This window comes from Clupea harengus, chromosome 8, assembly GCF_900700415.2.
Source record: "Clupea harengus chromosome 8, Ch_v2.0.2, whole genome shotgun sequence".
NCBI lineage: Eukaryota > Metazoa > Chordata > Actinopteri > Clupeiformes > Clupeidae > Clupea > Clupea harengus.
In genome coordinates, this window is record NC_045159.1 from 491,902 (window position 1) to 519,539 (window position 27,638).

Here is a 27,638-nt window from a genome sequence, read left to right on the forward strand (position 1 = left end):
ATATGGGCAAGATAATTTAACATAAACAAGAAAAAAAGTTGAGGTATATCTTGATACACCATGTAGAGGAAGAAACACAAGTCATAAATCTAGTTATTATAATTTGTGTTGAGATATAACTTTATCATTCAGTTATCTTTAGAGTTGTCATGTGTGTGCTAGTTTACAGACTAACACTTCTTCACTTCTGTGAAATATGAACAGCTGATGTCATAGCTCTCGCTTTCTCTCTCTCTCTCTCTCTCTCTCTCAAAACACACACACACACATATTTAGAAGAGAGGGTCATTTAAGTTTGCATTCTTTATTATTACGAATACATCCATTGACTCTCCACAGTTAAAAAGATGGTCACCCAAAACTGAAACTTTGAATAAAACACGAATATCATCAGAACCCTGGGCCAGACATCATTCATATTAGCTTTGTCTTTGTAGCACAACAAGATTAACAAACAGAATGTCAGTATAATGACAAATAACAAATAACAGTATAATGTAATGGAGTCAGATAAATTGGTCTCAGTGAACTTACAAAGGTGGTGATCCACCATACAAAGTTGATATTGTAATACCACTCTAATGCAGATTCCTGTCCCATTAGTGAAATACACCTTCTATTCTAATCATAGTTGCTAATCATGACTGTCTTGTACAGTCGGGCGATAGACATGATCAAAAGACCATTTTACTGTTGGTGACCATAAGCTTCAGGATACACATGACCAAATTACCTTTTACCCAACTCAGACCCCTCACTCAGTGGTCATCCCTGTAGTCACTGGCTCTCTGCGCACAGGACTACTACTAGGCCCCACACATGAAGGTCGGACCATGAACCCCATGGAACAGACCCCAACTGGACGGTAAAATCAGGAATATAAATAAAGTAGAATCTGCACGAGAGAATAGGGTGCATCTATTTAACACTTTTATTGATCAAGTTTATTAAGAGCATCAGTGTTATTCAAATTAAGGCTCACAGTACCATGGTTGATGAAGAACCCAACATAAGTTACAAATGAGCATAAGATATTGAACGTTAATGTTAAATTGTTTTCTCTATTGCTCTCAACTGGATTCTGCACTTGGAGAGATGTGTGTTTTAGGACGTAGGCGGTGCTGAATCCATCTTGATATTCTCAATGTCGGTCTGCACCGGGAGAGACTTCTGGGGAGTGTGGAATGTCTAAAGAAAAGGGAAAGGATGCATGATACTTGACCTCATTTTGACCCAGACATGTACACTGTGAAGAGTTTGTCCTGCTGTGTCTACCTCGATCACCAGGTGGCACTAGAGACAAGCAGACACGGTCTCAACACTGTAACAATGATAATGACCGCCATTCTCAGTCACAAGTTACAGTGCAATTTGTCGTCAACCACATCAGATCATTACCTCAGAGTTTGTTATTCGGTCCTACTGCATGCTATGGCCATTTCATTTAGAGCATACCTTCTTCGATCGATTTTCCTCCTCTGTGGACTTGGATCTGCTCTTTGCAGATTGCTTCTGTGGACATGCAGACTGCACCTGATTCAAAGACACGTTACATATATTCATACATATATGCTTGAATCCAATTCATTTTCATTAGATTCAGCATTAATGTTAACAAGAAAGCCCATTGTTCGTTAATCCTTCACTAAACAGTTACAAAAGGAGATCTGTTCAGAAGGAGCTCGTCACAACCTGCACTGAAGATTTTATCCCTCAAAAAAAAAATACTGTGACTGTGACATGAGTTTGTTTCAAACAAAAACCAAACTTAGGTACTCACTTTAGTCTCTGTTTGGTCCATAACTGTGGTCAAGATCTTTGTGATCGGGTTCTGGCTGGAGTTGAATGTATGACTTGGTCCTGGTCCTAGTCTTCCCTAGTGAAGAAAAATGATATGAAACATATTTCATACTTTATCCAAAACTGTGAAACAATGTGGAGAGCAAACCAATGCAACATTTCCGTACATGTAGTGCTTCGGTCCGAGGGCATTCAATGGAGCTAGGACTAGTGGAATCCTCACAGTTTCATTCCGTTCCATACCACTGGCTACCTGGAATATTCACATTCATTTTCAGATTTGTATCATCTCTCTTTTTTTCTTTTGTGGGGAAATACAGTCTTTTATGTTGTTCCCCTTTTTACACACACAGCCACACAACCAAGACAAATTCCTTGTATGTGAAAACTTACTTGGCAATAAACCTATTTGTTATTCTGATTCTGAGTCGCCTCCTGGGTTACTAAAAAGAATTGCTCCGAGTGAAGGGCAAATCCTAGAGCTAGCTAACTGATTGTCTGGGGAGATAGGGAGCACATTTGCCAATATCACAACAGAGTGTACTGTATTATATTGGCCACAGTTGGCTCATCCATACACTTCAGCTGCCTTCTGCTGCCTTCTGCTGCCTCTGATCCACCAACAGCCTAGTCCATGTCTTTTGGTGATGTTGGCAATGCCGTGCTGAGAAAGTTTTTCTCACATTTTTGCGGGTTTTTCAGCCTGGGACGCAGAACTATATTGTGCATATCGTAGATGACAAGTGGGAAAGACAGCTTTGTTTCTGTCCTTCACATGACCACATCCTATCAAAATTAATTTGAAAGTGATACCAAAATACGTTGCCTAGAAAAAGGTACCTCAAAAAGTGGCAAATTGTTGCATAGAACCCTAAATACAGCAGTAGAAATCAGTGAAGAGTAGTGAGGACCAGTGAATTGAAGACTAGGGCCAGTCGCCCTTCAGTCAGTCACTGATGCCAGCCTGTAAGCCCACATCAGGACTTCAGTCAGGGCCAGACAGACTGACAAAGTGAGGCCCCTCCCACTTAAAGGTTTTTTCCTGTCTGACACGTGGTGAGTGGGAGTTAAGTGCTGTCCTTGACGGTTTAACAAAAAAGTCTTTCTCTTAGAAAGTATAATGGGGAAAAAAGGTAAAAACCTTACAGCTTTTACAGTGAAAAAAGAATAACAGCCTCCAGAGGCAGGGGAGGAGGAGAGGAGAGGAGAGAAAAGAAATGTCTGCATGAGACTGAGTCACTGGCAGCACTTTCAGGCATGTTGCCTGTGCTCCTAGATAAGCCCATATGAAAGCAATGAACTAATTACAATTTCAGCAAAATAGCGTGATGGTGTAGCTGTGATGGTGTAGCTGTGATGCTGAATACACCTACATGCTCAGGGTAAAGCCAATTGATCTTCTTAGGATGAAGAACATGACGCGTGTGCAAGCTGGCCCCATCTGCTTCAGTGTTGTGCAGGCTGATGTGGAGTTGATGGTAATGTGTGTGTATTTTTGGTTCCGTTTACAAGAAACCTATTGTTTATTCACTCAGAGATGAACATTGATGAAATGATATTTGTCAGCTGCGACCACAAACCCAGGTGCAGAGGAGACAAACATAAAAAAAAACACTACTCACTCAGAAGGCCTCCTGAGGATGTTTACTTGTAATCATTTGAGAATTGAGTTTTATTAGAGCCAGCTGTGTTTCTTGACCTATGCAGACAGCATGTTGCGCTCAGATAGACAAGGCTGAAACTGAAAGGAGGAAGCTTGCTGCAGATGGCATTACGACAAACAGTAACTCTCAAGACCTTGCCTTTACTCTCAGCTCTTAACATGCAGATGAGCTCAACATTCACTGTGTGTGTGTGTGTGTGTGTGTGTGTGTGTGTGTGTGTGTGTGTGTGTGTGTGTGTGTGTGTGTGTGTGTGTGTGTGTGGTCATTTTAGAAATTATAGAAAGAAAATATTTTAAATGACTGTAGATGTTTTGTTGTCATTTAAGCAATATAAGTAGGCCTATTCAAATGCATACAATGAAATTGGTTAGAGGCCTATAGTCTCAAATGTTAAAACTACTCCCATTAACTTCTTTTGTACAGTCTCAGTCTTATCTCATCAGCATATCAGTTCAGATATTCATGCCAGTAAAAGCGATTCTAGAAAGCTAGCACAGATGGAATGGAGTCACCATGGCAACAGTCTGCCACAGGGAGACTGCCTACATAGAAAAAAGAACTGTTGGGGAGATGCCCCCCTTGGGCGGGGTCTTACAATATAAACTATAGCAAATGCAAAAAAATGACTCATAGGTCCCTGTGGAAATATATCCAGCACATATTCGAAGTGGAAAGGGGTGTTTGGCTGTCTGGGTTTTCCCAGAAGGGTTACTCCTCTGAGGAAGAATAAGTTGAAGGGGGGGGCATAATTAAAAACATTATATTGTACAAGCTATTAATCAACATCTTTGAAATTAAGCATAGAATACTTACTCTACAAAGTAAATAAGTAGATTCTGCCCATTCCTCACATGCATAGACTACCAGTGAAAATATGACTTTTAACATTTAAAGACTTGGAAATATACTTGTTGACATTTGGTGAGAATGTACATACTTTTCATGTGCTACTCCTTTACCCCTGCTCATACACTAGATATCACACATTTGATTAACACTTTTCCACGAACCAGCGGGCCATTTACAGCCATCTATGTGTAAACAAATACATCTTCCTTCAATAAATATGTTTTCTCTCATCACATAGCATCTGTTGCGTGCATGAAATCGCATAGCATCTGTTGCTGCATCAGTAACCAGGCAAGGCCATGCAATGGCATCTGCATACATTTAAGAGTGCAAAAGAAATATGTTTTTTAATGGTATGAACACATTTATTTAAACCACAGATTAAAACCAATAGAAATGGTGTAATATTATCAAAATAATACTAGCGACAAAAATCACTATGATTTTGTGTGTCAGAACAGCCTTACCTCTCTCTGTTTGTTCAGTCTAGTCCACACAATGTCTCTCTCCCCATGCAACTGACAGCTTCTCCTCATTCAGCATCACACAATGCAAACACTGCGCTGATGCAGACGGATTCCAACTGCTTCAGTGATGACACAACGCTGTACTGGAGGACTGCACGGCTACGCAATGGGAAGACAAGTACCAAAACCTTTTCTCCCTTCCCTCCCTCTCTCCAAGTCTTTTTTTTAAAACAATGTCTCTTTTTCCCCAACCCTACCCTCCCCCCATTCTCTCTCTCTCTCTACACACCTCATGGATGCTGTCTTGATTTTATACTCTTTCAAATTCCCCCTTCCCTTTCAGTCTAAGTATCTCAGTCATTGAATTGATTAGCCACTTCTGTTCAAAATGTGCTCTCTCAGTGTGTGCTCAGACTCCAGTCCAGCCTTGAATCCTATGGTTAGATGCATTATGACTGTCATTGTGTATGGAAAATAAGCTGTTTAATCACAAATGTCTCATATATGATAATACTGACAGAGAAATATTACAACATGGCATTGTCTAAGATGTGCTGCCAAAAACATACATTGAAATACATATATGTACAGAAACATACATCTACAATGCAAGGCAATAAGCATTAAAAAGTACTCAAATGCCAAAAATAGAACTTTAGGGGAGATTTTATTCATTTATTTCCTTTAATTCATCACTCTCAGCAGATATATCCTCTCAAGTCACAACCTCCGTCCAATGGTATAGCTGTGTGTCCAGCTTCAAACACTTCAAAACCAGCATAAGGTTACGCCTCAGAAAACCATGGCACAGCTAAGATGGCAGCTTTTTCTGGGATGGATCCTGCCGAAATGCCAAGATCAGGGCCTGACCCAGGGTCAGCCAGACCACTGGAAACCGTGGTAACGGCATGCGTACATCCGCTATAGGATAAAGTTATACTGAAACACCACTAGTGTCAGTACAAATTACATTTACAGTGCTCACAGTAAGCACAGGTCCACTCTATCATGGCTAGAAATGTATATGTAGGGGTTGGTTCTTTATTTCTAACACAAGGTTAGATAGATGTCAGAAGGAAGAACTCGATAGCCTTGATGGACTATAGGCGATCTACCACATCTATACACTAGTTGAAATGAACAGTGGTAAGATGTTAATTGTCCTGTTGCTATTCTGGGGTAACAAAAACGTTGTCAGTATGACAACAGTTATTTGATGAAAGCTGCGATGGAGAGCATAGTTAGGAGAGGCATATTATGGCATAGTATCTTTACAGTGCAGTGGGAAGGACTGTCAGACAGAATGACTGAATATTGTGTATGAAAGAGACACAACAAGAGACAGACCATGTGCTGTTGTACACCTCAGTTTTTTGGTTTCTCCTCCAAATAGGCAGCAATCTCTGGATACTGACAATTCTTTGCAATGTAAAATATGTGATGTATTTGACTGGATTGGCACATTAAGGAATCTACCAGGAAATGAAAAATCAGCAAAAAAAAAAAACATATCAACAGGGCCATAGTAAAATAACATTCCATCTTTCACATAACCAGTAATTTCCAATAAATACTCATCTTGTCATTAAACAGTCACTGTAGTTGAAGAGATAAAAATACTCATAGGTCCATTTTGGCTCAAACAAACGTTGGCCCTCAAACCACAGTCTCTCTGGCAGGGCCTGAGCTCTGGCTGTCAGGCAGTCCATCTGTGGGCATGGCCTTCCCTGGCACCTCCAACCCCGTAGGGGGCAGCGAGGGCATCGTGCCGGCCATCTCTGGCGGGCAGCTAGAAGAACCCGCTTTGCTTTCCTCCGCTAGTCTGTCCCTCTCGCCCGTGCCCTCGTCCGTCTCCTCGGGCAGCGGCTGCTGCAGGAACTGAGGCAGCATCAGGTGCTCCTTGCTCAGCAGGCCCCGCTGGTCGTCGGCGCTGCACCACTGAGCTCTGTTCAACAGCTCCACCAGCCCTGCAGACCCTCACAGTGCAATGACCACCAGGACAGGAAGGAGAGAGGCAAGAGACAATAAACATCACTTTCACCCATCCATCCATCCATCCACCCATCCATCCATCCATCCATCCATCCATCCATCCATCCATCCATCCATCCATCCATCCATCCATCACAGCAACCAAGACTAGCAAATATGTGCTGGATGTTTTAAAATAGAATCTCAATTACAGTGAGAGTAATTATCCAGTAGTATTAACACTAGCATGAAACATTTACACGAAAAGATATATGAGCTTAAAACACATTTCTTAACCACAGTTTGTAATAGGTATAATGTCTGTCTATACCGTCCATATCGTAGGTTCTGCGCAGGCCAGGGTTCCTCTGTCTGGCATTTCCTCTGACCCCAGAGGAGCTGATGTCCACGTCTGCGATGCCCCCTCTTCTCATCTGGAAAGGTCAGACTCTCCTCAGTGACCACTCAAGGTTTTAAGTTCACGTGAAATGGATATTCCAAAGACAGTGTTTCTCAACTTACTTGAAGCCCTGGGCTGGAGACACTTACTTTGGTAGTGCTACCTGGGATGTCATCTGAAAAATAACAGTTTGTAAAGAGAGCCGATTCAGTTGGTCACTCACTTATGCTACACAGAATTTCAGAGGAGTGCAACAATGTCATTTCTTAATACAGGTGCCCGAGGTGTTGTTCCTTTGGGGAACAGTGGTTCTTTGAATAACCTTAGGTTTCCTCTCAGTCAACTCACTCAGTACAACACAAATAGTGTGGGACCTATAATCCCAGCCCACTGCAGCTGAGGCTGAACAGAACATGAACACCCCACCGATACAGTAGAAAGGAGGGAGGAAGTCACCGATGATGACATCCAAGCGGCAGAAGCGTACAAAGGTGTGGTGGGAGGATGCCCATGGTGTAGCAGAGCACACGTCCACAGACACACACACTCAGGGTGCTGCCATCCCCCCAGTGGAATGAGCAAATGAAATATATGTACTACGCAACACTGGGCACTGGGCAAATCAATCCAAAGCCCTATGAGGTGCAAACTAGGTGGATGAAGGATGCACAGATAATTCATGAATATCAGACACACGGTTTGCTTGAGTCTTGTAGGATAAGGGCTTTATGTCCACAGACTCCACTGGTTCAAAAGGAGAGGACACTTGCATAGCAAGCAGGTAGGCCACTGGCAACACCCCATCAAAGCCAATATGGCTGACATAGGCTGGGTATACCTTTAATGTTGAAAAAGATCGGCCCTGATCCAAAACAATGAAAAGAAATGAGGCCTGATACCAGTACTCAAACGCACGCCACATAGAGGTCTCTAGTGGAGGAGGCTCTAGCGCTTTGAATAATAAAGAAGGCAACCTCTTAGCCGCTGGACCTGACCAATCAGCAGGTAGGCCTGTAGGCATCACAGCTGTGGGTGGGAATGAATTGTCTGCCTCAGCGCCTGAGACAAGAGGTCCCTGCAAAGCGGGAGAGACCAAGGCTCGTCTGCCAGAAGACTGATTATCTCAGCATGACTTTGCTGGCCAACAGGGAATCATCCTAATCAAGGAGCGGCCCTCCGGATGCACCCGCTCCAGGTCATGCGTATAGAAGACACCTCGGCCATCTGTGTGCCAGAACGTCCACTCCAAGGCAGAGCGCTGGCATCCTGCCTCGAAAAGAACAGTGGACAGTGTGCGTTTTCTGCCAATCCCCCGCCCCAAGATTGAGATAACCGGGGACATGAGTCTCCCTGACTGACAACAGATGCACACTGCTCCAGGTCAGGAGAGAGTGAGACGGTGCCAGAAGTGGGAGGGGAGCGTGTCCATCCCCCCGTCTGTTTATATAAGATGCGGCTGTTGAGTTGTTTGTCCTGATTAGAAAAACAATGGTCCTGTAGAGCTGGGAGAAAAAGCTTGAGAGCTAAAAGAACTGTTAGTAGCTCTAGAAAGTTCATATGGAGCTCTGAGATACGGACCACTCCACACTGCTGGCAACCGTAGACTCAAGGCAACACTGCACATGCGTACCAGTGCATGATTTGTGATGCAAAGTGACCTGTTGGTGGAGAGCTCCAGAGGGTGTTGACACCCTCTTGTAGAGAAAGAAGGGGCTGAACACTGCATGTATTTAGGCTCACTTGGTGTGAATCTGAATGAACGCGAACATGTTTTATTTGAAGCACTGTTGCAACAACGGACACACCTTTCGTTTAATGCGCCTGAACTGGGGGCTAGGGGGCCGTAACTAGGAAGAATTTGGCTTCTTCCATGTTGAAGCCGTAACTAGGTAGAATTTGGCTTCTTCCATGTTGAAGCCGTAACTAGGTAGAATTGGGCTTCTTCCATGTTGAAGCCGTAACTAGGTAGAATTTGGCTTCTTCCATGTTGAAGCCGTAACTAGGTAGAATTTGGCTTCTTCCATGTTGAAGCCGTAACTAGGTAGAATTTGGCTTCTTCCTTGTTGAAGCCGTAACTAGGTAGAATTTGGCTTCTTCCTTCTCATCATGGTGTCCTTACGGAGGGCAGGTGGGGGAAACTTGTGCCAGGCCGACTGATGAGGATCCTTGTCTGACGGCTGCTTCAGCGGCACATTGGGAGATGCAATTAGAGCATTATGCAATGGGTTTAGCATCACGTCTGGGTAGGATGCTTAGTAGCGCCTCCATCTGCTTCTTTTTCAAGTAAAACGACACCTGAATAGCAGTAGGTAAATGGATAGAAACACTGCATCCCTGAGGACAGAGTCGAATGCCTGGTTTTGTGGCAGTCGATGTAGGCAGTGAGTTCATGCTAAACAACCATTAACTATTTGGAGACATGCCACACTTTGGCAAACAACTCTCCAAAACAGCGTCCAACAGAAAGTTGATGCAGCAACAAACAAATCCTGTTTGGAACAGTTTAACTGCTTTGGTAGAAATAGCTAATTTGCTACACTTAAAAACCAGCTAGCGAGCTAGACAGGCGGAGCAAGGTTGAGGTTTTCACAGCCAGGTGAAGAGAGCTTGAGCTGAGGAGGACACGGTGGTTGTCTGGCAGGTGTGGCCTCCCCACGTCACCATGTGTCGTCTGCCCAGAGGTGTCTTCAGCCAGTCACGCGAGGGTGTGATATCCCATTCTATTCATATGTGTTGCACCAAGTGAATTGACTGAAAGGAAACTCCCACAACATTCTAAACACAAATAGTATGAGGATAATCCAGCCAAATTTGGTAAAAGAATGAAGATATCATACAATCTGTAAAAACACGTTTGCATGGAAGATAACAACAGTAAATACTGTATATCAATTATATTCCGGCATACAGGGACAGTTTGCTGAAAAGGACTGTTTAATTAGTTAGCGTGTAATGCATTTATACACATTCTCTGACTGGGTAACATACTTGCCTTTTGCTCTGTCAAGTATGACTGTCTGGTTGGCCAGAGACATCACCGTCATGTTCATGTTTAAGATCTCGCTGCTTTCGCTCTGTCACACAAAGGAAAGGAGGTTACAGCGAGATCTGTCATCTGTTCTCTGTGAGTAAAGCCACACAAGCTTCCCAGCCCTGCAGGAAACAGTACAGTGTGTACCGTTGGCTGTGCTCACCATGGTGACAATGGCCTCATGAGGTCGTAGGTTGTACTTCTGAAGAATGGTAGAGAGGGCATCCTGTAGAGTCTTGTTAGACTTTGCCACAATTGTCACAGTTTTCCCCATGAACGCAATTTTCACCCTAAAACATTTGAAAACGTATTGCTGCCGGTGTTAGATGTACTCCATTTTAAGAAATGAAAATGAGAACCTGCTGACCTAAAAGTCAGGTTAGTGATCGGGTGATAGCCTTAATAGCGTGACCAGCACTTCCTTTTTTTGACATCCATGACTAAGCAGAAAAATTGGTCACATGGCCGCCGATGTGAGAAAAGCTCTGTGACTGGTTGCTTTACAGCAGACATGGGGATGACGTATAGAAGAGCGCTCTGGAAGTGAATACTCACGCTAATGTGACACGAATCTCCAGAACTACTTGCTGATCCTTCAGTACTGAACTGTCCTGGTCTAGAGAGAGAGGTTTCTGGAAAAGAAGCATCTTGGATCACAAAAGAGAAAAAACACGTATATATATGTATGCTGTTTCTGTGTGTGTGTGTGTGTGTGTGTGTGTGTATGTATGAGTGTGTGTCAGATATCAGACCTTGTCTTTGCCCTGCATGTAGATGCTGATGTCTCTGAGAGGGAGGCCTCTCTTCTCACACAAGCCCATCAGCATGTTGCGTACGGTGAAGCCAGGCCGTGCTGGCATCAGAGAGGCCGTGCCGTCCGGCAGGTACACGCAGCAGTACTTATCTGCCATCCGGGCCACCGTACGCTCACTCTCCATCAGCTGAGCCCCCAGCCGCTCCATCTTCAGGGGCATAAGAAGACAGAGCGAGAGAGGAAGAGAGAGGGAGAGAGAGGGAGAGGGAGAGAGAGAGAGGGAGAGGGAGAGAGGGAGAGAGGGAGAAGGAGAGAGAGAGGGAGAGAGAGAGAGAGGGAGAGGGTAGAGGGAGAGGGAGAGGGAGAGGGAGAGAGGGAGAGAGGGAGAGGAAGAGAGAGGGAGAGGGAGAGAGCTTGTGGAACTTTGGCAGATCAATTCAGAAAACACTGGAGAAGTCGACACTGGATCAGTGCATGAACAAAGCAAAACTGAAAATACACCAAAAAGATCACGTCTCTATCTCTGTGGCTGTCTGAACACTGCCCAGAGGAACTAAACAACCCAGCTTCAGCAAAGCCTAGCCGCACCGCAATGTAAGCTAAGCATAGAGAACAGAGAAAAGTGGTTGAATTCTAAATGCAGTAAATATACTAATATACTAGTGGTTGATGACCGTACAACACACTGTCCATAAAAGTGAATGTGTCTTTTTTTTTTTTCTTAATAATCAAAACTCACTTCATTGCGCGAAAGCCCTCCTGTTTTTACTGTAGTGGGAGAATCTGTTAAGAAAACAGGACTGTGGTGAAAAGCTGGCACATTAGCATACACAGTCAACAAAGACACATACAATACACTAAAATATAAATACATGATTTGCAAAAAGTCAGTCTAGCAGTGTGGCAGAATGATAGCTTCAGCACCATAGATGCCAGGACCACACTCATAAAATGTGTGTCTTTCCAGTGCTCTAAGATACTTATTCAATGTCATCTGCACATAGCACAGAGAGCCCATTCATAATTCCCAATAAAATATAATGAGAATCAAGAAAAAGATAAAGGGGAAGTGATAGTATCAGGTGATTTAAATCCTATTCGAGCTGAAGGAGATTCTACCTCCCCATGGTGCTGTCTTTTCCTGTCGTTTTTCCCATTTCTGGACCGGCACCTTCCTCCGCTCCTCCTCAGCATCAGCAGCTGCAGACCTGCCTGCTTTAGCTTTGCTCTTCTGTAGATGGACACACACACACACACACACACACACACACACACACACACACACACACACACACACACACACACACACACACACGAACACACACACACACACACACACACACACACACACACACACACACACACACACACACACACACACACACACACACGAACACACACACACACACACACACACACACACACACACACAGACACTCCTATTAAAGATAAGTGGTTTTCACTCAAAACATTTTTGGTGTGGCAACAGTTTCCTTCCATTCTGGCAGCTATTACTACTCTATTCATGAAAACTGTCTGTCATCACCCAGAGGAAAAGAAAACGCATACATCTGTGAGCGGCAGGGAAAAGTCCACTAACATCCAAGCCATCAGCTAGAAGACCTGTGTCAAGAGTCAAAACAACTAACTTCCACCTAAGGTTCTTGACAATACTTATCAATACTATATGGTTATAAATAGGCTTATGAAGCTGAAAAAAGTTGAATCTTCGCCTTGTTCTGGCAGCAGTCAGCAAAAGAAAGCCAGAAAATGCCCAAATGCCCCCCTCATCTCACGCCCTACCTCCTTCTGTTTTGGTTCAGGCTTTTGCTGGTCCCTCAGGGAGGAGCTTTCTGGAGCTGCACTCTTCTTAGCTGCAGGGGCCTTGGAGCGGGGTCCAATGTCAGGCAGGGGCCTGCCCTCCACGTTGGCCCGCATGCAGCTCTGGTAGAGCTGGGAACGGACGAAGCGAGCGTAACTGTCAAACTTCATCAGCTTGAAAATCTGAAAGGAATAGAAAAAGAGAGAGAGAGAGAGAGAGAGAGAGAGAGAGAGAGAGAGCGGTGAAATGAGGGAGGAGGATATTACAGTTCAGATGGCATCTACTATGAGTGATTGTTGAGTATGAATATCGTGATTACTTTTACTCATTTTAAGCGCTATATTCCAACAGGAAATAAGAATGAAAGCTATGGTGATGTTCTATACTGTATATATATGCATAATGAGCTCTATCTCTATTGCTATCTCTCTCTCTCTTTCCCTCTCACTGTATCATCTGACACTATCTTTTTTATATACCCACAGCTCGCTGAGATAGAATCCAGTTTCTTTTTATTTTTTTGCAGGAATACAAGCCGGAATGTTTTTTGAGGCAGCAATATAAACATTATTCCGTTGAAAGTAGGGATTGAAGTGCTCTGCATACTAACAGCCAATGTCATCATGAGTTATTTATTGACTTTGCCATCTTCATAGCTGGATGTGTGCAGCCCTGCCTGACGGTGCATTTCAAAAGGGCTACGTTGAAATGAAAGGAAATGAAATAAGAGGCATTAAGGCTAAGCCCATTGATTTTGACATGAATTTGTTCAGACAGATCAATTCTGATGTGCAAAGTGCCATGATTATGAACGATTGTGCTTTCAGCATGAGGTGCATCAAGAGCTTTGAATGTTTTTGAATGACTTTTCAGACTGTTCATAAAGAAAGGAATTTAGCTCAGCAATACATTATTAGGTTATTTTTTGCTTGTCCCTGTAGAACGTGCCGGTGGCACGGTGATTCAGTTGCTTGCACTGCCGCCTCACAGCAAGAAGGTCATGGGTTCGATTCCCGCATGGGGCGCTGTTGGCTCTGGGGGGCAGGTCCTCCCCAGAGTGCACAGTGCTCAAGTGGGCTATCTCCCGGGCCTTTCTGTGTGGAGTTTGCATGTTCTCCCCGTGTTCACAAGGGGTTTCCTCCACTAAGGACCCCAACAGAAAAAACATGCAAAATAACAGAACACATGTCCATCCCTGACCAAAGATGGACAGTTCACTTCACTTGGTCCCCGGGCGCTACAAGCTGCCCACTGCTCCTGGGGGGGTCCTTGAGGAAGGACAGTCCAGGATGGGAAAAAGCAGAAAATAAATTCACCGCTACCTCAGGCTTACCTGTGTGTGTGTGTGTGTGTGTGTCCTGTGTCGCCTCCATATATGCACGTGTGTGTGTCGTGTGTGCCATTAAAAACCTGACAAAGGTCTTAATTATTATTAGAAGAAATGTGGAGAAGAAACGTGTAGAAGAAGTATGGACATTGTGAGGTAAAACCCATTGGAGATCCCCTTTGGTCTTCTCTAAATCCATTTAACAAAAAAGTCCTTAGATGCTTAAAAGTTTCTTAGGACTACATTTAAAATTGTGGGCAACTTTCAAGTGGACATCCTTTTTATCAAGCGTATTAGCTCTAATTAGCCCCGTTCAGGGGAAAAAAGGAATCAAATTGGGAAACGTATTTTTTTGTCAATGTATTATCAAAGTCAATTTCATCTCATGTGGAAAATCACAGCTTTACTTACACTGCACGTTTATGAAAATAATGAAATTAGTAAACTGATGAAAGGTGGATGAGCAAACATGGCCAGCACTGACCGTGTTCCATCTCTATTACAGTATTTACTCATCTCTATTACAGTATTAACTAATTTGCTGACTTCAGCCCTGCTCTACCTATTTCCTCACTAACACCTGAAAAACACCTCCTCCTCCTCCTCGCCTTGGAGAACAGACACCACTGAGCGCTCACTCTGAGCACTGGTGACCACAAGACAGTAATTCAGAGTCGGTCCTACAAATATGACCTCAGTGTTGGTCCCTAACTGTGCTGCCACTCTTACCTGCTGCTGAGCTTTCTGGAACATGTTTGGCTGGGGAGCTCTGAGGATCTGCTCGTTCACACGGGCTGTGTCGTCAATGTTTACAGGAAGAGTAGCGCTGTCTGAGAGGTAGGTGTTGTAGATAGATAGAGCCTCCCGGCAAAGCTAGAGACAGAAAAAAACATCAGTGAGTTGGGCTGTTTTTGCATCTAAAAGACAAAATGAAGCGTCTTCATTTCATCAGTTGCATGTAAAGAAGCACCTTCATTTTATTAGTTGTGTGTGATGTAACTTTTATCAAGTGGTTTGAGGCACTCTCAAGTCTGCTTTAAACCAAACATAGAGCTGTAGAGATGCAGAAATGTTCAGATGGAGGGGCTACAGCACTGCACCTCGTCTGGCTGAGTCACGGGGATCCTGCGGAACTTCTCACACGCCTTCCAGAACAAAATGTTCTCAGCGCTGACTTCCGACTTTAGGAAAGCCTGTGGAGAAAAGTCGCCCAAACACAGAGGTGAACAAGGGCTACTCCCGCTGCACCATACTCCCATCTTTGTCACCAAGTCTGTCTGTCTGGGTGGAGAAAAGGGTTCTGTTATGGTCAGTGCAACAACTACAAAAAAAGCCGTTTATTAGGGCAGCAATGGCCACCGACAGTACACCGAAGGCTGGAGTTTACTCAGCAGTCAAACACACCCTTGCATGTTTGGATCATCAATTCATCGAGCGTATGAATGGAAGTGACTGGAATGTATTACATGTTGTGATCCTATCTATATCATACAAAACAAAATCAGTTTTGTGTCAATTGATTAATTGCCCTTAGTTCCCGTCACCACATGCTATTTTATCTCGCCACCTGAGTACCACAGCCCCCTCCCCTCCACTCCCCCCCTCCCCTCCCCTCCCCTCCCAGCCCCTCTTGTTCCTCCTGGCCAGGGGCTCTTTAAAATGCCTCCTCAGTCTCCCACACTGTGACTCATGTGTGGGCTGTTTATGAGACTAATTCCACCAGAAAATTGACAATCAGCTCCTCTGGCGGAGCATGATCTGGTGCCAGGCGCACGCAGACAGACATCACCCCGAGGAGGGCTGAGATGACTCGCATTAGTAATCAGCTATTTTCCTGACAAACACGCACACACAAAACCCCCACTCACAGACTTCATGTGCATATGTGCCATGCGTCTATGCGTGCACATATATGTAGAGATGTGTGCTCTTGCATCAAAATAAGCGCATACAGACACCTTATACCATTTCAAAAATGACCATGTCAGAAGTCATTTGGAAACCTAGAATTAGACAAAGGCTTTCTCTCCTCTCATTACCATCTCTACAACCGTCTCTCTGTCTGTTCGACATCTGACTTGTTAAAAAAAAACATTGCGGAATGAAAAATCATTCCAAAGCTGAAGTTTGATGTTTGCGCAAATTATGAGCAAAGGTTTCTTGCCATACAATGTCTATATGTATAGAGAATGTACACGTATGGCTGTATAGAGAAACGTATAGCACCACGCTGGTTTTCAGGTTTGCGGAGGTGTGAACAGGCGGGAGACTTACGGTGAAGTAGCGCACCCCAGTGGGGTCCTCCAACAACCGTTCGAAGCTGACGGCCCAGCTGGCTGTCTGGTCCACCCCGCTGGCCCTGTCATTGGCCACGCTGGGCAGGCTTGAGTTGCTGCTGGAGCAGTGGCTGCCTCCTCCTTGCTCGTCCGCCTCCATCACATTCAGCTCTGGGCACACAGAGGGGAGCTGTCACTCACAGGCTCAGCCAATCAATTCATGACCCATGGTGGGGTATACTGTAATGTGGATCCAGGCAACAACTAATATTGTAGTCACTGTCACACAATGTGCCAAAATGGGTTTTCAAAACCCAGGTAAGATTAGCTAAATATGGAGGCACTCTTATTATCTTATTATACCATTACAGTATCTTTAGTACTTGATGGCGATATGACATATAGCGCTCTGAGGCAGACATGTAGCTAATTCAGAAATAAAGAATTCAGAAAAATTACGGGTTCACCTATTCTATTTATATCCCTGTCAAACCCCAAATGTCAGACCTTATTAGGTGTTCCTTCCATTTTGTATGAAAGAGGAGAGAGTTTGAGAACAAATCTAAAACACATTTAAAGCAAATCCAAATGTGAGCCAGCATTAAAACATGGATAGATGGATAGATTCAACCTTTAGGCTTTGTTTGACAGAATAATATGGCAGAAATGATTAACTTTTCTGGTTTCATAGGCTGTTCTTCTTTACACTTTTTTGGACTTGACCTAGTAAATATAGTCATGAATACATAACAGAATGATCACATGATTTCCTTTCCCACATAAAGCCGTCAGCTGAGGTGATGATAAAGGAAGTAATTGTGGTGACAGCTAGTCTTAAAACAGATCAATGAATGAGTAGCAGAATCACTTCACAAACACAAAGCGTGAGAGATTAGTCACTAACAGACACGCTTGACGTCATACAGCACTTCACAGGAAACCCTTAAAAAACGAAATATATGCTAATGCTCTTCCTAAGCCTGTATCAATGTTAAGAGACATGCCTTATTAGATGCAAATTATCCCTAGTTGTACAGCTTCAGAGCAATAATAAGTTTATGTAATGTTGTCCTGTTAAATATTCACTGTACTTCCTCCATTCTGTATTTTGTGTAGGGACTTTGTGTGATGTCTCTCAGCCACAGAGTATGTCTACCTGCATGGATGAAAGTGTCTGCTAATAAGGAAATGTATCTAAAGAATCATTACTGTGTTCCATTAGGACATACTGCAAACTATTTCCAAAGTGGCACTGCAGACCACACTAGTAACAGGAATTGTTGTTCCATACATACTGTTTCACACATATGTCAAAGGCCAGCCCTGTATACTGCATATTGTAATTTACGTCACAATAACTCCAAACTCATTCTCAACTCACCTCCATCTGATGCTGCCAGGGTCTGTGAAACAACAAAAGTGAAAGGTTGTTATTACAACACTCTTTCAAAGCTGATAAAGGACAACCCATAAACAGGAAGTATCCCAACATTAGATTTGCGGCCTCTCCCCAGACATCCGCGCGGCGCTGCATCTGTAGTATGTAACAAGGGATCGTGGACTACCTCGTCAGGGGCGCTGTGTCCAAACATGAATGCATAGAGCAGGCTTATCGACTGTCCTCAATATGGAAGACCAACTCAGGAAAGCGACAAGCACTAGCTTGTCCCCCACGCTCTGTTGATCGCACCGAAAGATGTGCTGACAACATTCTAGGCAAAAACAAAAATGTGCACGGCCTGCCATGAGCCCCGCACCCCATCCACCCACACCCAATACACACAGGCATCCAAACCCTGCTCTTAGTCTTCTGGAGGGCTGAAAATCAGATATCTAAACCAGGGAAACTATTCAAAAACATGATAGTGAAAATGCATTTGAAGATGTAATGAGAAGCAGGACACAAAGTGAAAGAGTAAAAGGCACGAGATAAAGCAATGTCAAATATTTCAGAGGAATGATCCAGGTAAGGCCAGAGGAGAACATTTAAAAATAGCCAAGTTTTGAAAATGTTCAACCATACTTCACTAGATAATACAAAGAACCCTCACATTTCCTAAAATGTAACTAGCACCTTTAAATGTCTTAAGGGTCCCTTGGAAACACATTACCCTAAATGTCCCATGTGACAGGCAAACCTACCATTTTCTCTACATTCACTCACAAATGTTCTTAATATTCCTTCAGAAACTCCGTAAAAAAAATATATAGTTATTTCATTTAGAATTTCAGGTCGCTGGATAAGCATAAACAGACAAGTCTGACATCTCACAACGATGCCTTGGGAGGGGAAAGCATCATTTCAAACAGACGTCCTTGCCTAATGCTTTATCTATAAACCGCTTCGCTTGAAAGTGACCGGATAGTATAATCAATCACATGACTAATGGATGTGGAATTACAGGTTAACACTGTATTTCCAAAAAAATTCTAATACAGGTCTGCCCTTCACTCAAATACCACCGCAAAAGAGATTGCTCCCAGTAAAGACACATTTTCATGCAGCAACAACATGCAAAAAGAGGAACATATTTGTCTGCTCTTCAGAATTTTTTTTTAAACCCAGTTCAAGGCAAAACTTGTTTGGGCTCTAATTAAAACGGTTTAAGAAAATTCAAGTGTCTAAGTGTTGGTCCACAAGACATACATATGTCAGTTATGAAGTATATCAATACATACATACAAAATTCAGATAAGTTCACACACACACACACGCACACACACATACACATACACACACACTAGCACACACACAAGCATACATGAATGGGCAGGCACACCCACAAAATACACAAAAAATATCAGAATGTCCCACATATAATGGCCATACCTTATGCCCATTGGAAATCCCTGTGTTGTTCAATTTTAAGGACATATCTCCAGTTTCATCGAAAAAGTTAGAGCTTTGAGGACACCCTGAGATCCTGAGTCTTAAAATGTCTGTGCTGTAAGCTCACAGTCACTTCCTGCTTGAGCAGGAAGTCTTGCCATGGCGACATGCCGCAAGAGGATGTGTGGGCACTCTTCATAAACACCGAAATCTCTCTGACTTTGACAGTGTCAAACTAATGCACTGTACCTTCACTGAAATGAATGGTGTCAATGAATAGTGTTCTTAATTTGAGGATATATACAATTAAATGATACAATAATAAAACCAGTCTCATGTGGCTAATGATGATTTAGGTGAATATAATGTGGAAATGTTATGCTGTGCCTAAACACAATCCAAATGTACTGTACATGAGCAAGCATGTTAGTTAAAAAGCATCTCAGATTTTATGTACAAACATGTTTTGTATAAGAAATATGATAATCTGAGGGAGAACAGAGAAGTCGGTGAAGACAGGAGTGTGTGTCAAAGTGGATCACCTTTGTAAGAGTCAGTGCTTGACTGCCAGTGATGCCGGTGCGTTCGGCAGACTTCCTTCTGAGTGACGTACGGAGGGTGAAGTGACTGAAACCTCTGGTGAGCTCCTGGAAGCTCATGGTCCTCTGTAAATAACAGCCACGTCAGGATAAAATTCACATTAGTGAGGAATAATAAAAAGCCACTTTGATTAATATTCCACAACAAAACATTTTTAATATGAATTAATGTTATAAAACAAAACCGATATTGAACAGCAGTAATCATCAATCAGGCAAGCTATCCCTCGTAACCTAATAATGAGAATAAACAGACACAGGTGGAATGACGCAGAGGCAAAAAAGACACTTGAAAGACAAATCTTTACTACCTTCTCCCTGGCTTTGCCTGCTGGTTTCCGCCCTGACTGGCCGTGTTGCTGGAAAGCCGAGGTGTCCATCGTGGCGGTGAGACGGTGCAGGGTGACTGTGCCGTGTCTGGCAGGCTGAGGAGCCCACACTGGGAGAGCAAGGTGAAATAGTGAGCGACATGCATGGCCTATCGCTAAGCAAACATCACCCCTGCCATAAAACACAACTCTGCTCGGTATAAAAGTCACTGGATAAGAAAACACCACTGGTGGAGAATGAGAGAGAGTGAGAGAGAGAGAGAGAGAGCGAGTGTGAGAGAGAGAGAGAGAGAGAGAGAGAGAGAGTGAGAGAGCATACATGAATGCTTATAATTTTACTTTCTCTGCAGTGGGTAGTGATGGCAGAAAATTCAAAGCGCCTCATTTTAAAACATTCAGGTCTATCTAGGTAGGGTCCACAGGCCCCTCTTCTCAATGTTTCTTTAAACCCATCATCAGATTTCACAGACAGAAAAAATATTGGGTGACTATTGAGCCAAAATAGTAGGAAGATATCAAATATATTTGACCAGTTTGTCTACAGCTAGTGAGATTTCATTATGAAGTGCATCCTGAGGAGGAATTGGTGAGAGTGCTAGTCTTGAATTCTGAATTAGTTGGACTCTCAGTTTTTCTCTACAATTATGTTTATGGTTCGTGGGCTAAGACTGTCTGTGCTCTCAAACTTTGCCTCAAGAACATCTAAGAAACTCTACCCAGATGCTGCTACTGCAGTAAAGTTCATTGAGTTCTTTATTGTGCTACCTTACCAGCAGTCATTTGAATAGCAACTCAGCAGCATGATATCATGCACACCTGGTGAAACCACAAATTACTTTAGGCCTGCTAGCATCTAGTTCGGTAACATTAGTCTGTTAAACTATTAAACTAGATGCTATTAGTCTGAAATAACATTTTAATTGAAAGTCTTCCCATTTCAAGCTATCGTGTATTTAAATGCCCTGGATGCTTTGTGGAGCGAGTGATCCCAATGATCACTGGCCATACTGCCCTCAACCCAGCTCTGGACCAACCCCAGCAAGCCCAGACCAGCCCTCAAACCTGCCACCATTTGCATAATTGTGGTTAATGTGTTGTGTGATGGCAACACCTGTTCCCAGCCAGTGACATCATCAGAGCAGCGGGCAGCCAGTGGGAGCGATCAGGAGAGTGACCAGCGTTCCTGTCTCCCTCATGGATGGCCAGACAAGTGGAATTGGCAACGCAGGCATCTGCATTTCAGCTCATCTGTGAAGAGGCCAAATGGAATAACGCACAGCGTGCTCGGTCAGGCTGACACGGCCGCTGGTCAATCTAGTTTTTCTTGGGTGTACAACTAAAAATGTCCATTCATTTGCTTTTGTCAGTCTATTTTATTAATTTGTCAAAATGTATTCTTTAGAGTCACTTATTGTCATAAATATTAATTTCTTCCAGATGAGAGGCAACTGAACAGAGTGAATAGGAGAATGAAAATAAAAGTACAAATCAGTCCTATTCTTGCATTTGTGCGGCCATGCTGAGGACTTGTGGCAATTACTGGTGTCGCTAACAAAGGGAATTGCCAAAGCGGGTAATTGCCGGAGAGGAGGGTATCTCTCACACATATGTCCACAATTCATTTTTTAATGAGAGAATGGTTTTACCTCCGGATCATATGAGCCTGGATCTTGGGGGTCAGTCATTGCCAAGCCTCAAAAGCTTCAGCTCACAGCAGACCACTTGTCTGTTGCTGTGATGGAGTTTGGGTGAGATGGAGGTTTCACCTGGGCCTCATCTATCTGCACTGAGACACCAACATCACTGGAGATGACAGCAATATCAAAGCATTAGAACATCAAAGACAGTCTGATGAGAGACACAGAGAAACGACAGCAAAAGGAGTGTTGTTTCATTTCTGTCTCAAAACAAGAACTTTAAACCTACTTCAGAGAGTGAACAGAGTACAGAGTGAAGTTTTCTTTGTGTTTCATCCCCAAGTTGGTCCTCTGAGATGAGAAAAAAAAGTTTCAATATGAATGAATTTGTGCAATGTCATTGTTTTTCTTTATTTCTTTATCAGTTCATATTAACAGGGACAGTGTACATGGATGAGCATTTTCGTTAATCTGTCAGGTTAGCCATTTAGGCACATTTCCCTTTTAGTTTGATACAGTTCATACAGCATATGTTTTAGCCTCTTCTAGACGCTCCTAAAAAATAACCTGGTGCTGTTGGTGAAATACCATATCCCGTGACAAGTTGTTAGTGAACATTTGTCATAATCCTTTGTCTGATACAGCTACGGTGTGCTCTGTTGATGACCCTTCATGGATTATGTCCCCTCTATCGCAGCATAATCTATCAAATCCTTTTCTGTGTGCATTGCTCTGTCCTGCATTTCTCTGCTTTGTCCTGCTTTAAACAGTTTTTGTGTTGTCAGGGGATTAAGACGTATTTCCCTTGGTGCACGGACCATGAAGCAGCCTGCACATCACACCTCATGTAAATTAAACATGACTAGGAAAGACCTGACAATCTGGCCTAGTAGACTACCTTCAGACCTGGCAGACCAACTCACATGAACAGAGATGTTTTAATGTCAGATTTAAGTCGTATGAGGGTATGAAAAGAGCTATCACCAAGCCAACTGGTCTGAAGTGGGAAATAATGGAATGTTTTGATGGAAAAAAGAATGTCACAATAATGTGTGTGCCTGGAAGGCAGGAGAGGGAGGTGCAGTGCCTTTGACTGTGTGACAGAATGCTAGGAGGCCTGTGGCTTCTTGTGTGGCAGGTGGTTGGGAGGGATAATCCAGGTAAGTCTTTAATGCAGGAGTAAGGCGGAGGAGGTGAGTTTGATGGGGGCGGGGGAGAGGGAAGGAGGGAGGGAAAGGCACGTGAAGTGATTACTAATTGTGGCCCGTTAATCCTGTCCAAGTCCCCACCTCCGCTTCCTCCGACCGAGCGGAGACGGGTCTCCATCATAGCCGGGGCTGCTCGCAGAAGCCGTTTGCTGGGAGTAACAACGCGCTGAGCGAGGTGTCTGTTGACACCTTCTGTTGGGCCTGGTGGCGACACAGCATTAACTTTTTGGGACTAAACATAGAATGTAGCATCGCTCTTCTCTCCCTCTTTACCACCACTGCCTGCTTCGCTAACACCACTCACAATGGGAGAGAATCAGAAGGTAAGCATCATTAGTGCTGTGAATTACTTGAAAGGGCAGGACTCTGCTTTTTAGAGAGTTCATTCAGTGGACTTTGTGCGCGCTGAGGTCGAGTCTGTGTATTCTGAGAGGTTAGTCAGTATTGTGTAGGAACTGTGTTGCTCAGGAGGTACTAACTGTTGTAAATACTGTCTACGCCAACCCAAAGAACCTAAAGCTTCTGTCAGCCTTACTCAAGTCAATTTCTTTGTGTATGGTCATAGTTCAGTCTAATTTCCCAGTGTGTATACTACTCTTGTGTATTGTTTATAAAGTATAACCTTAAACAGCATTGTCTTTTAAACTAAAGCTTGTTGGCTGGTAAAAGGCCATCATACCTGATGTATTTGTATACAGACATAATGACCTGTACCTGAACTCTTATGAAACATGTGACCCCATGTGGCATAATTCTCTTTCAGGGTTTGTTCTCAGTCATTGAGAAACTGAAGGGCACCACAGAATTGGAGTTCCGGATAGTTCTCCTTGGCCTGGATAACGCTGGTAAAACTACCTTACTCAAACAACTCGCCTCAGAGGACGTCAACACCATCACACCTACTCAGGTAAAGACGTGAGTGAGGTTGTATAGCGTGTCAAGTGTTTTGTGTATGTTGGGCACCAAGTACTGTTCTCTCTCAAAAGCAAGCAAGGAAACTGTTGCTGTAGGTTTTATTCCATGTGGATATAGGCCACAAATCCTGGCATGGCCCCAGCTTACATAAGCAGACACTGAGGTCAGGTTAGGAAATGACAGTGGCCCGTTGCTAAGTGTCAGACTTGTTTTCCCCGATGGTTCCTCAAGTCTGGCATGAGCCTCACATGCTTGTGACACTTGCCCAGAATATCTTAACTACTTTCAGTACCTCTTCACAACGCAATCAAGACAAATAAAGGACCAAGTTGATGTTTTTTTGATTTTGGTACATCGCTAAGCATGCAGCCGAGACGTCTTCCAGCATTGTATTCACATTCTGACAACTAGAAGAATATCTCGTTTAAGTAAATTGGCCAGGCCAACATCCATATGTACTTTACTTGAACTTAACCTGCTTGTGGTTACATGGTGGTCAGGCCTCAACAACAACGACAAAAAAAAGTCACAGTTGATATTGTGTTATGTCTGATTTTCAGCATTAGCTTCCTTAGAACTAATTTTCACTTCTAAAAGAGAATCCTGTTTCAATCATAACGGCATCCTAGACTCATCAAGAGAGCATTCACTAGGGAGATCAAAAGTCCTATTAGGTTGCAGGCTGACATCATTGGAGTCATGCTCGGCTTCTTCAAGCCACCTCAATCTGAACCACAAAGCCCCCAATTCCTAAAACTATGATCTATAAAACGTCTATACTTTCCTGTAAGCTGGCTGAGATCAAATCTAAAAATATACTCAGAATGGCACTATGTGAGATTCATTTCAAAATTCTGTTTCAGCACTGCCTTTAAAAAAATACGCATACATTTGCTATCGATGCATATTTCCATTTTGCCATGACAAAACTGTTCAATTCCACGTATTCTCTCCAGCTTAGTGAGTTTGTGGAAGTCGCTGTTGTTTCACAAGAAATTTGGCGATCTTTCAATACCAACGGTTCTTTTCTCAGTGTTTCACATCACAACAAAATTGAGCCTAATCAGCATTTGCTTTCTCTGTTCATTAACACGCATCTATTATAAAACTCAAAGCATGACTCCCAGAATAGAGACGAGGCCTTGACTCTAATCCTGCAGTTGAAGATTACCTATCCCATCAAGTCGGTAGAGAAGGAGGCTACTTAAAGGCAGAGTAAAAATAGAAATATATTTAAAACACTGCCACCTCGATCTCTGGTCATGCCAAGATGTTGGCCCCAATGACAAATACTTGGACGCCTGTGCAAAAACAAGAGACGCTTCATTCCATCAGGCACACACTGAGGATCATGATGGTGTCCCACTACCATAATGTTTTATCAACCCCACTGCTGTCTAACTCCACCAGGGCTTCAACATTAAAAGCGTGACATCCCATGGCATGAAGCTCAACGTCTGGGACATTGGAGGGCAGCGAAAGATCCGCACTTTCTGGAAAAAGTACTTGGAAAACACAGACTTACTGGTGTGTTGAAAATATTTCACTTTTAAGCTCACTTATACACTGTCTGTAGTATGTACAAGGAAACAAAGCAAGATTCAATGTGGACCACCATTCTTCTCTAACCCTTGTGTCCATGACATGTATTAAGCTATTGTACCCTCTTCCAATCACTTTCAGATCTATGTCATTGACAGCGCAGACAAGAAGAGGTTTGAAGAGACAGGGGTGGTAAGACTAGCATTATTAATGGCTGGCATTATTAATTCACGCAGAATATTTACTAACAGTCTACTAGTCTTCTAAATACCTGATCCTCACCCTTTCATCACAGGAGCTTGCCGAGTTGATCGAAGAGGAGAACCTGAAGGGTGTGCCCATACTCATTTTTGCCAACAAGCAAGACCTGGCCACGGCATCACCTGCCGCCGAGATTGCTGAAGGACTCAACCTGCACACATACAGAGACCGCGAGTGGCAGATCCAGGCCTGCTCTGCTGTGTCCTCCGAGGGCGTACAGGTGGGCACCGGCAGGCATGGTCCTCACAGCCAAACCTAAGAGCATATACAGACCAACAGCCAATCAGGGCAGAAACATTGCAGTGCATACCGCATCGCACAATATTGTAAATATTGCACACTGCATTCTACAACGTCAGAGTAGATCAAATCAGCCTTTACTGTAATACTATCTGCAGTATGACCGGAAAGAGTTGGCCTATACCATTATTCTTACTTCAGCCCTCTGTCATGCCAGTATGTATGCACAATATGTATGCACAATATGTATAGCACCACTTGAGAAGGCCATATTACAACCGGGAGGCTGACTGCACAAAAGATATATTGGTATGATGTTGTGTGGTTCCTCCAGACTCATAGGGAGCGGGCACAGACATTACCTCCATGTCCCTCCAAAACATCGGAGCCATGACTGGATGACTCACGGCCGTTTGATTTGAAGGGATGATGGAGGAATGCTGGAGTCTATAGTCAATACAAAGTCAATTCTGTTGCTTCCTGAGATCAAATTGCAGGGCGAATAGATAGTGTGAAGGAATACTTGCGCTTGCTGTGTCACAATTTGTCTGAGAGGTCCACCATGTTTCTGAAATTTAAATCTGTATTGTGTTTGATTATATCCTCTTTTTTTACCCCTGTCTCATTACAGGATGGCATGAACTGGATCAGCAACAACATTGCAAATAAGAGGAAGGTTGAATGAATGCATATAATTTGTTCCCAAAGTAATTTTTTACTTCACAACCCCAATGTTTTCTTGTGTAACAGAATATTCATCAGAGCATAACAAAAAAAAACTATTTTGTAAGTATTTTTTGTACAAACCTCAAAGCTCAGAATGCGAAAAATCCAGTCGTTGTAGCATTTGCTGGCTTAAGAGTTTCCACATACTGAGGTCAACAAAGAAACAAATAAAAACAGACCCCTACCACACAAGCCAACAGGTTGCACTCCTCTTCTCTCCTGTCAAAACCTGAGACCAAGAGCAGTTTTTTTTCTCTGAATGGGTGACTGGCCCTCTCTATAGGGCTCTGGAACATGAAATGGAAGTCGATTGAAGCATCAGAATTGTTGGAGGGTGGAAAGGTTTAGTGTGGTGTCTGAGAAAAAAGACTAGAAAATGTGTTTAGTTGTTATATCTGTGTGTACATGAACTACCCACTACGACATAACCCTTTAACTAATCCAGCCCTGACCTTACTTAAAATAGCCTGTCAGTTATAGTTCAGTGGAGATATAAATACACAGAATTATTTAAAGATTGTATTATGTAGAGTGTACAATGAAATTGTGTCTCTGCAATGTTTGTGACATTATGTGAACTTATACTGTGACATTAAATTTCTCTAGTTCTTTACAAGCTCCTGTCTACTTTGTGAATGTTACACTGTAATGACGTTAGGATAAAGGCAGACCACTCATGCACTCAAATTGTGTTTTTTATTCTATTACTTTGAAAATCAACTCCTTCTGTCATATATTTCCAACTGCTCATGTAATATATTTTAATGGACCAGGGTAACTGTGAGTAATTAACAGTGCTAGCTGAGAGAATAAAGCTGAATGGATAAATTCATAGGGAGAAAGAGGGACAGAAAGAATAGAATTGAAAAGAAAAAAGCAAGTCTTGGCAATTGCTTGGGTCCACACCCGTCGTGTTCCTTGGTGCCCCACATTTAGGCATGAGTCAGACCTTGGAGATGCATCTGTGGTTTACAGCACGCCATGACTCTG

At 43.2% G+C, this 27,638-nt stretch overlaps 2 protein-coding genes across 7 annotated transcripts; one reads left to right on the plus strand and one right to left on the minus strand.

The window, feature by feature from the left end:
* Window positions 1–288: 288 nt before the first annotated feature.
* On the minus strand, window positions 289–20,240 carry rgs14b (regulator of G protein signaling 14b). Of its 6 annotated transcripts, XM_031571355.2 has the most exons (20): window positions 20,102–20,240; window positions 19,734–19,856; window positions 17,743–17,764; window positions 16,360–16,532; window positions 15,186–15,278; window positions 14,815–14,958; window positions 12,740–12,940; window positions 12,056–12,167; window positions 11,676–11,719; window positions 10,935–11,144; window positions 10,738–10,814; window positions 10,346–10,472; window positions 10,144–10,225; window positions 7,274–7,326; window positions 7,083–7,185; window positions 4,781–6,756; window positions 1,968–2,053; window positions 1,781–1,876; window positions 1,456–1,533; window positions 289–1,188 (listed from the first exon to the last, which is right to left on the minus strand). In XM_031571355.2, the coding sequence occupies exons 1-16, from the start codon at window positions 20,168–20,170 to the stop codon at window positions 6,437–6,439; spliced, it is 1,953 nt and encodes a 650-aa protein (XP_031427215.1). In that variant the 5' UTR covers window positions 20,171–20,240; the 3' UTR covers window positions 289–1,188; window positions 1,456–1,533; window positions 1,781–1,876; window positions 1,968–2,053; window positions 4,781–6,436. The 6 variants fall into 6 exon arrangements, with proteins under 6 accessions (XP_031427215.1, XP_031427218.1, XP_031427217.1 ...); XM_031571358.2 differs by lacking the exon at window positions 1,968–2,053 and having other exon boundaries at window positions 7,301–7,326; XM_031571357.2 differs by lacking the exon at window positions 1,968–2,053 and having other exon boundaries at window positions 4,781–6,747.
* Window positions 20,241–23,052: 2,812 nt separating this feature from the next.
* On the plus strand, window positions 23,053–27,264 carry arl3l1 (ADP ribosylation factor like GTPase 3, like 1). The gene is made up of 6 exons (XM_031571361.2): window positions 23,053–23,287; window positions 23,728–23,871; window positions 25,290–25,406; window positions 25,563–25,613; window positions 25,717–25,902; window positions 26,554–27,264. Exons 1-6 carry the CDS (start codon window positions 23,270–23,272, stop codon window positions 26,605–26,607), a joined length of 570 nt encoding a protein of 189 aa, XP_031427221.1. The 5' UTR covers window positions 23,053–23,269; the 3' UTR covers window positions 26,608–27,264.
* Window positions 27,265–27,638: the final 374 nt, after the last annotated feature.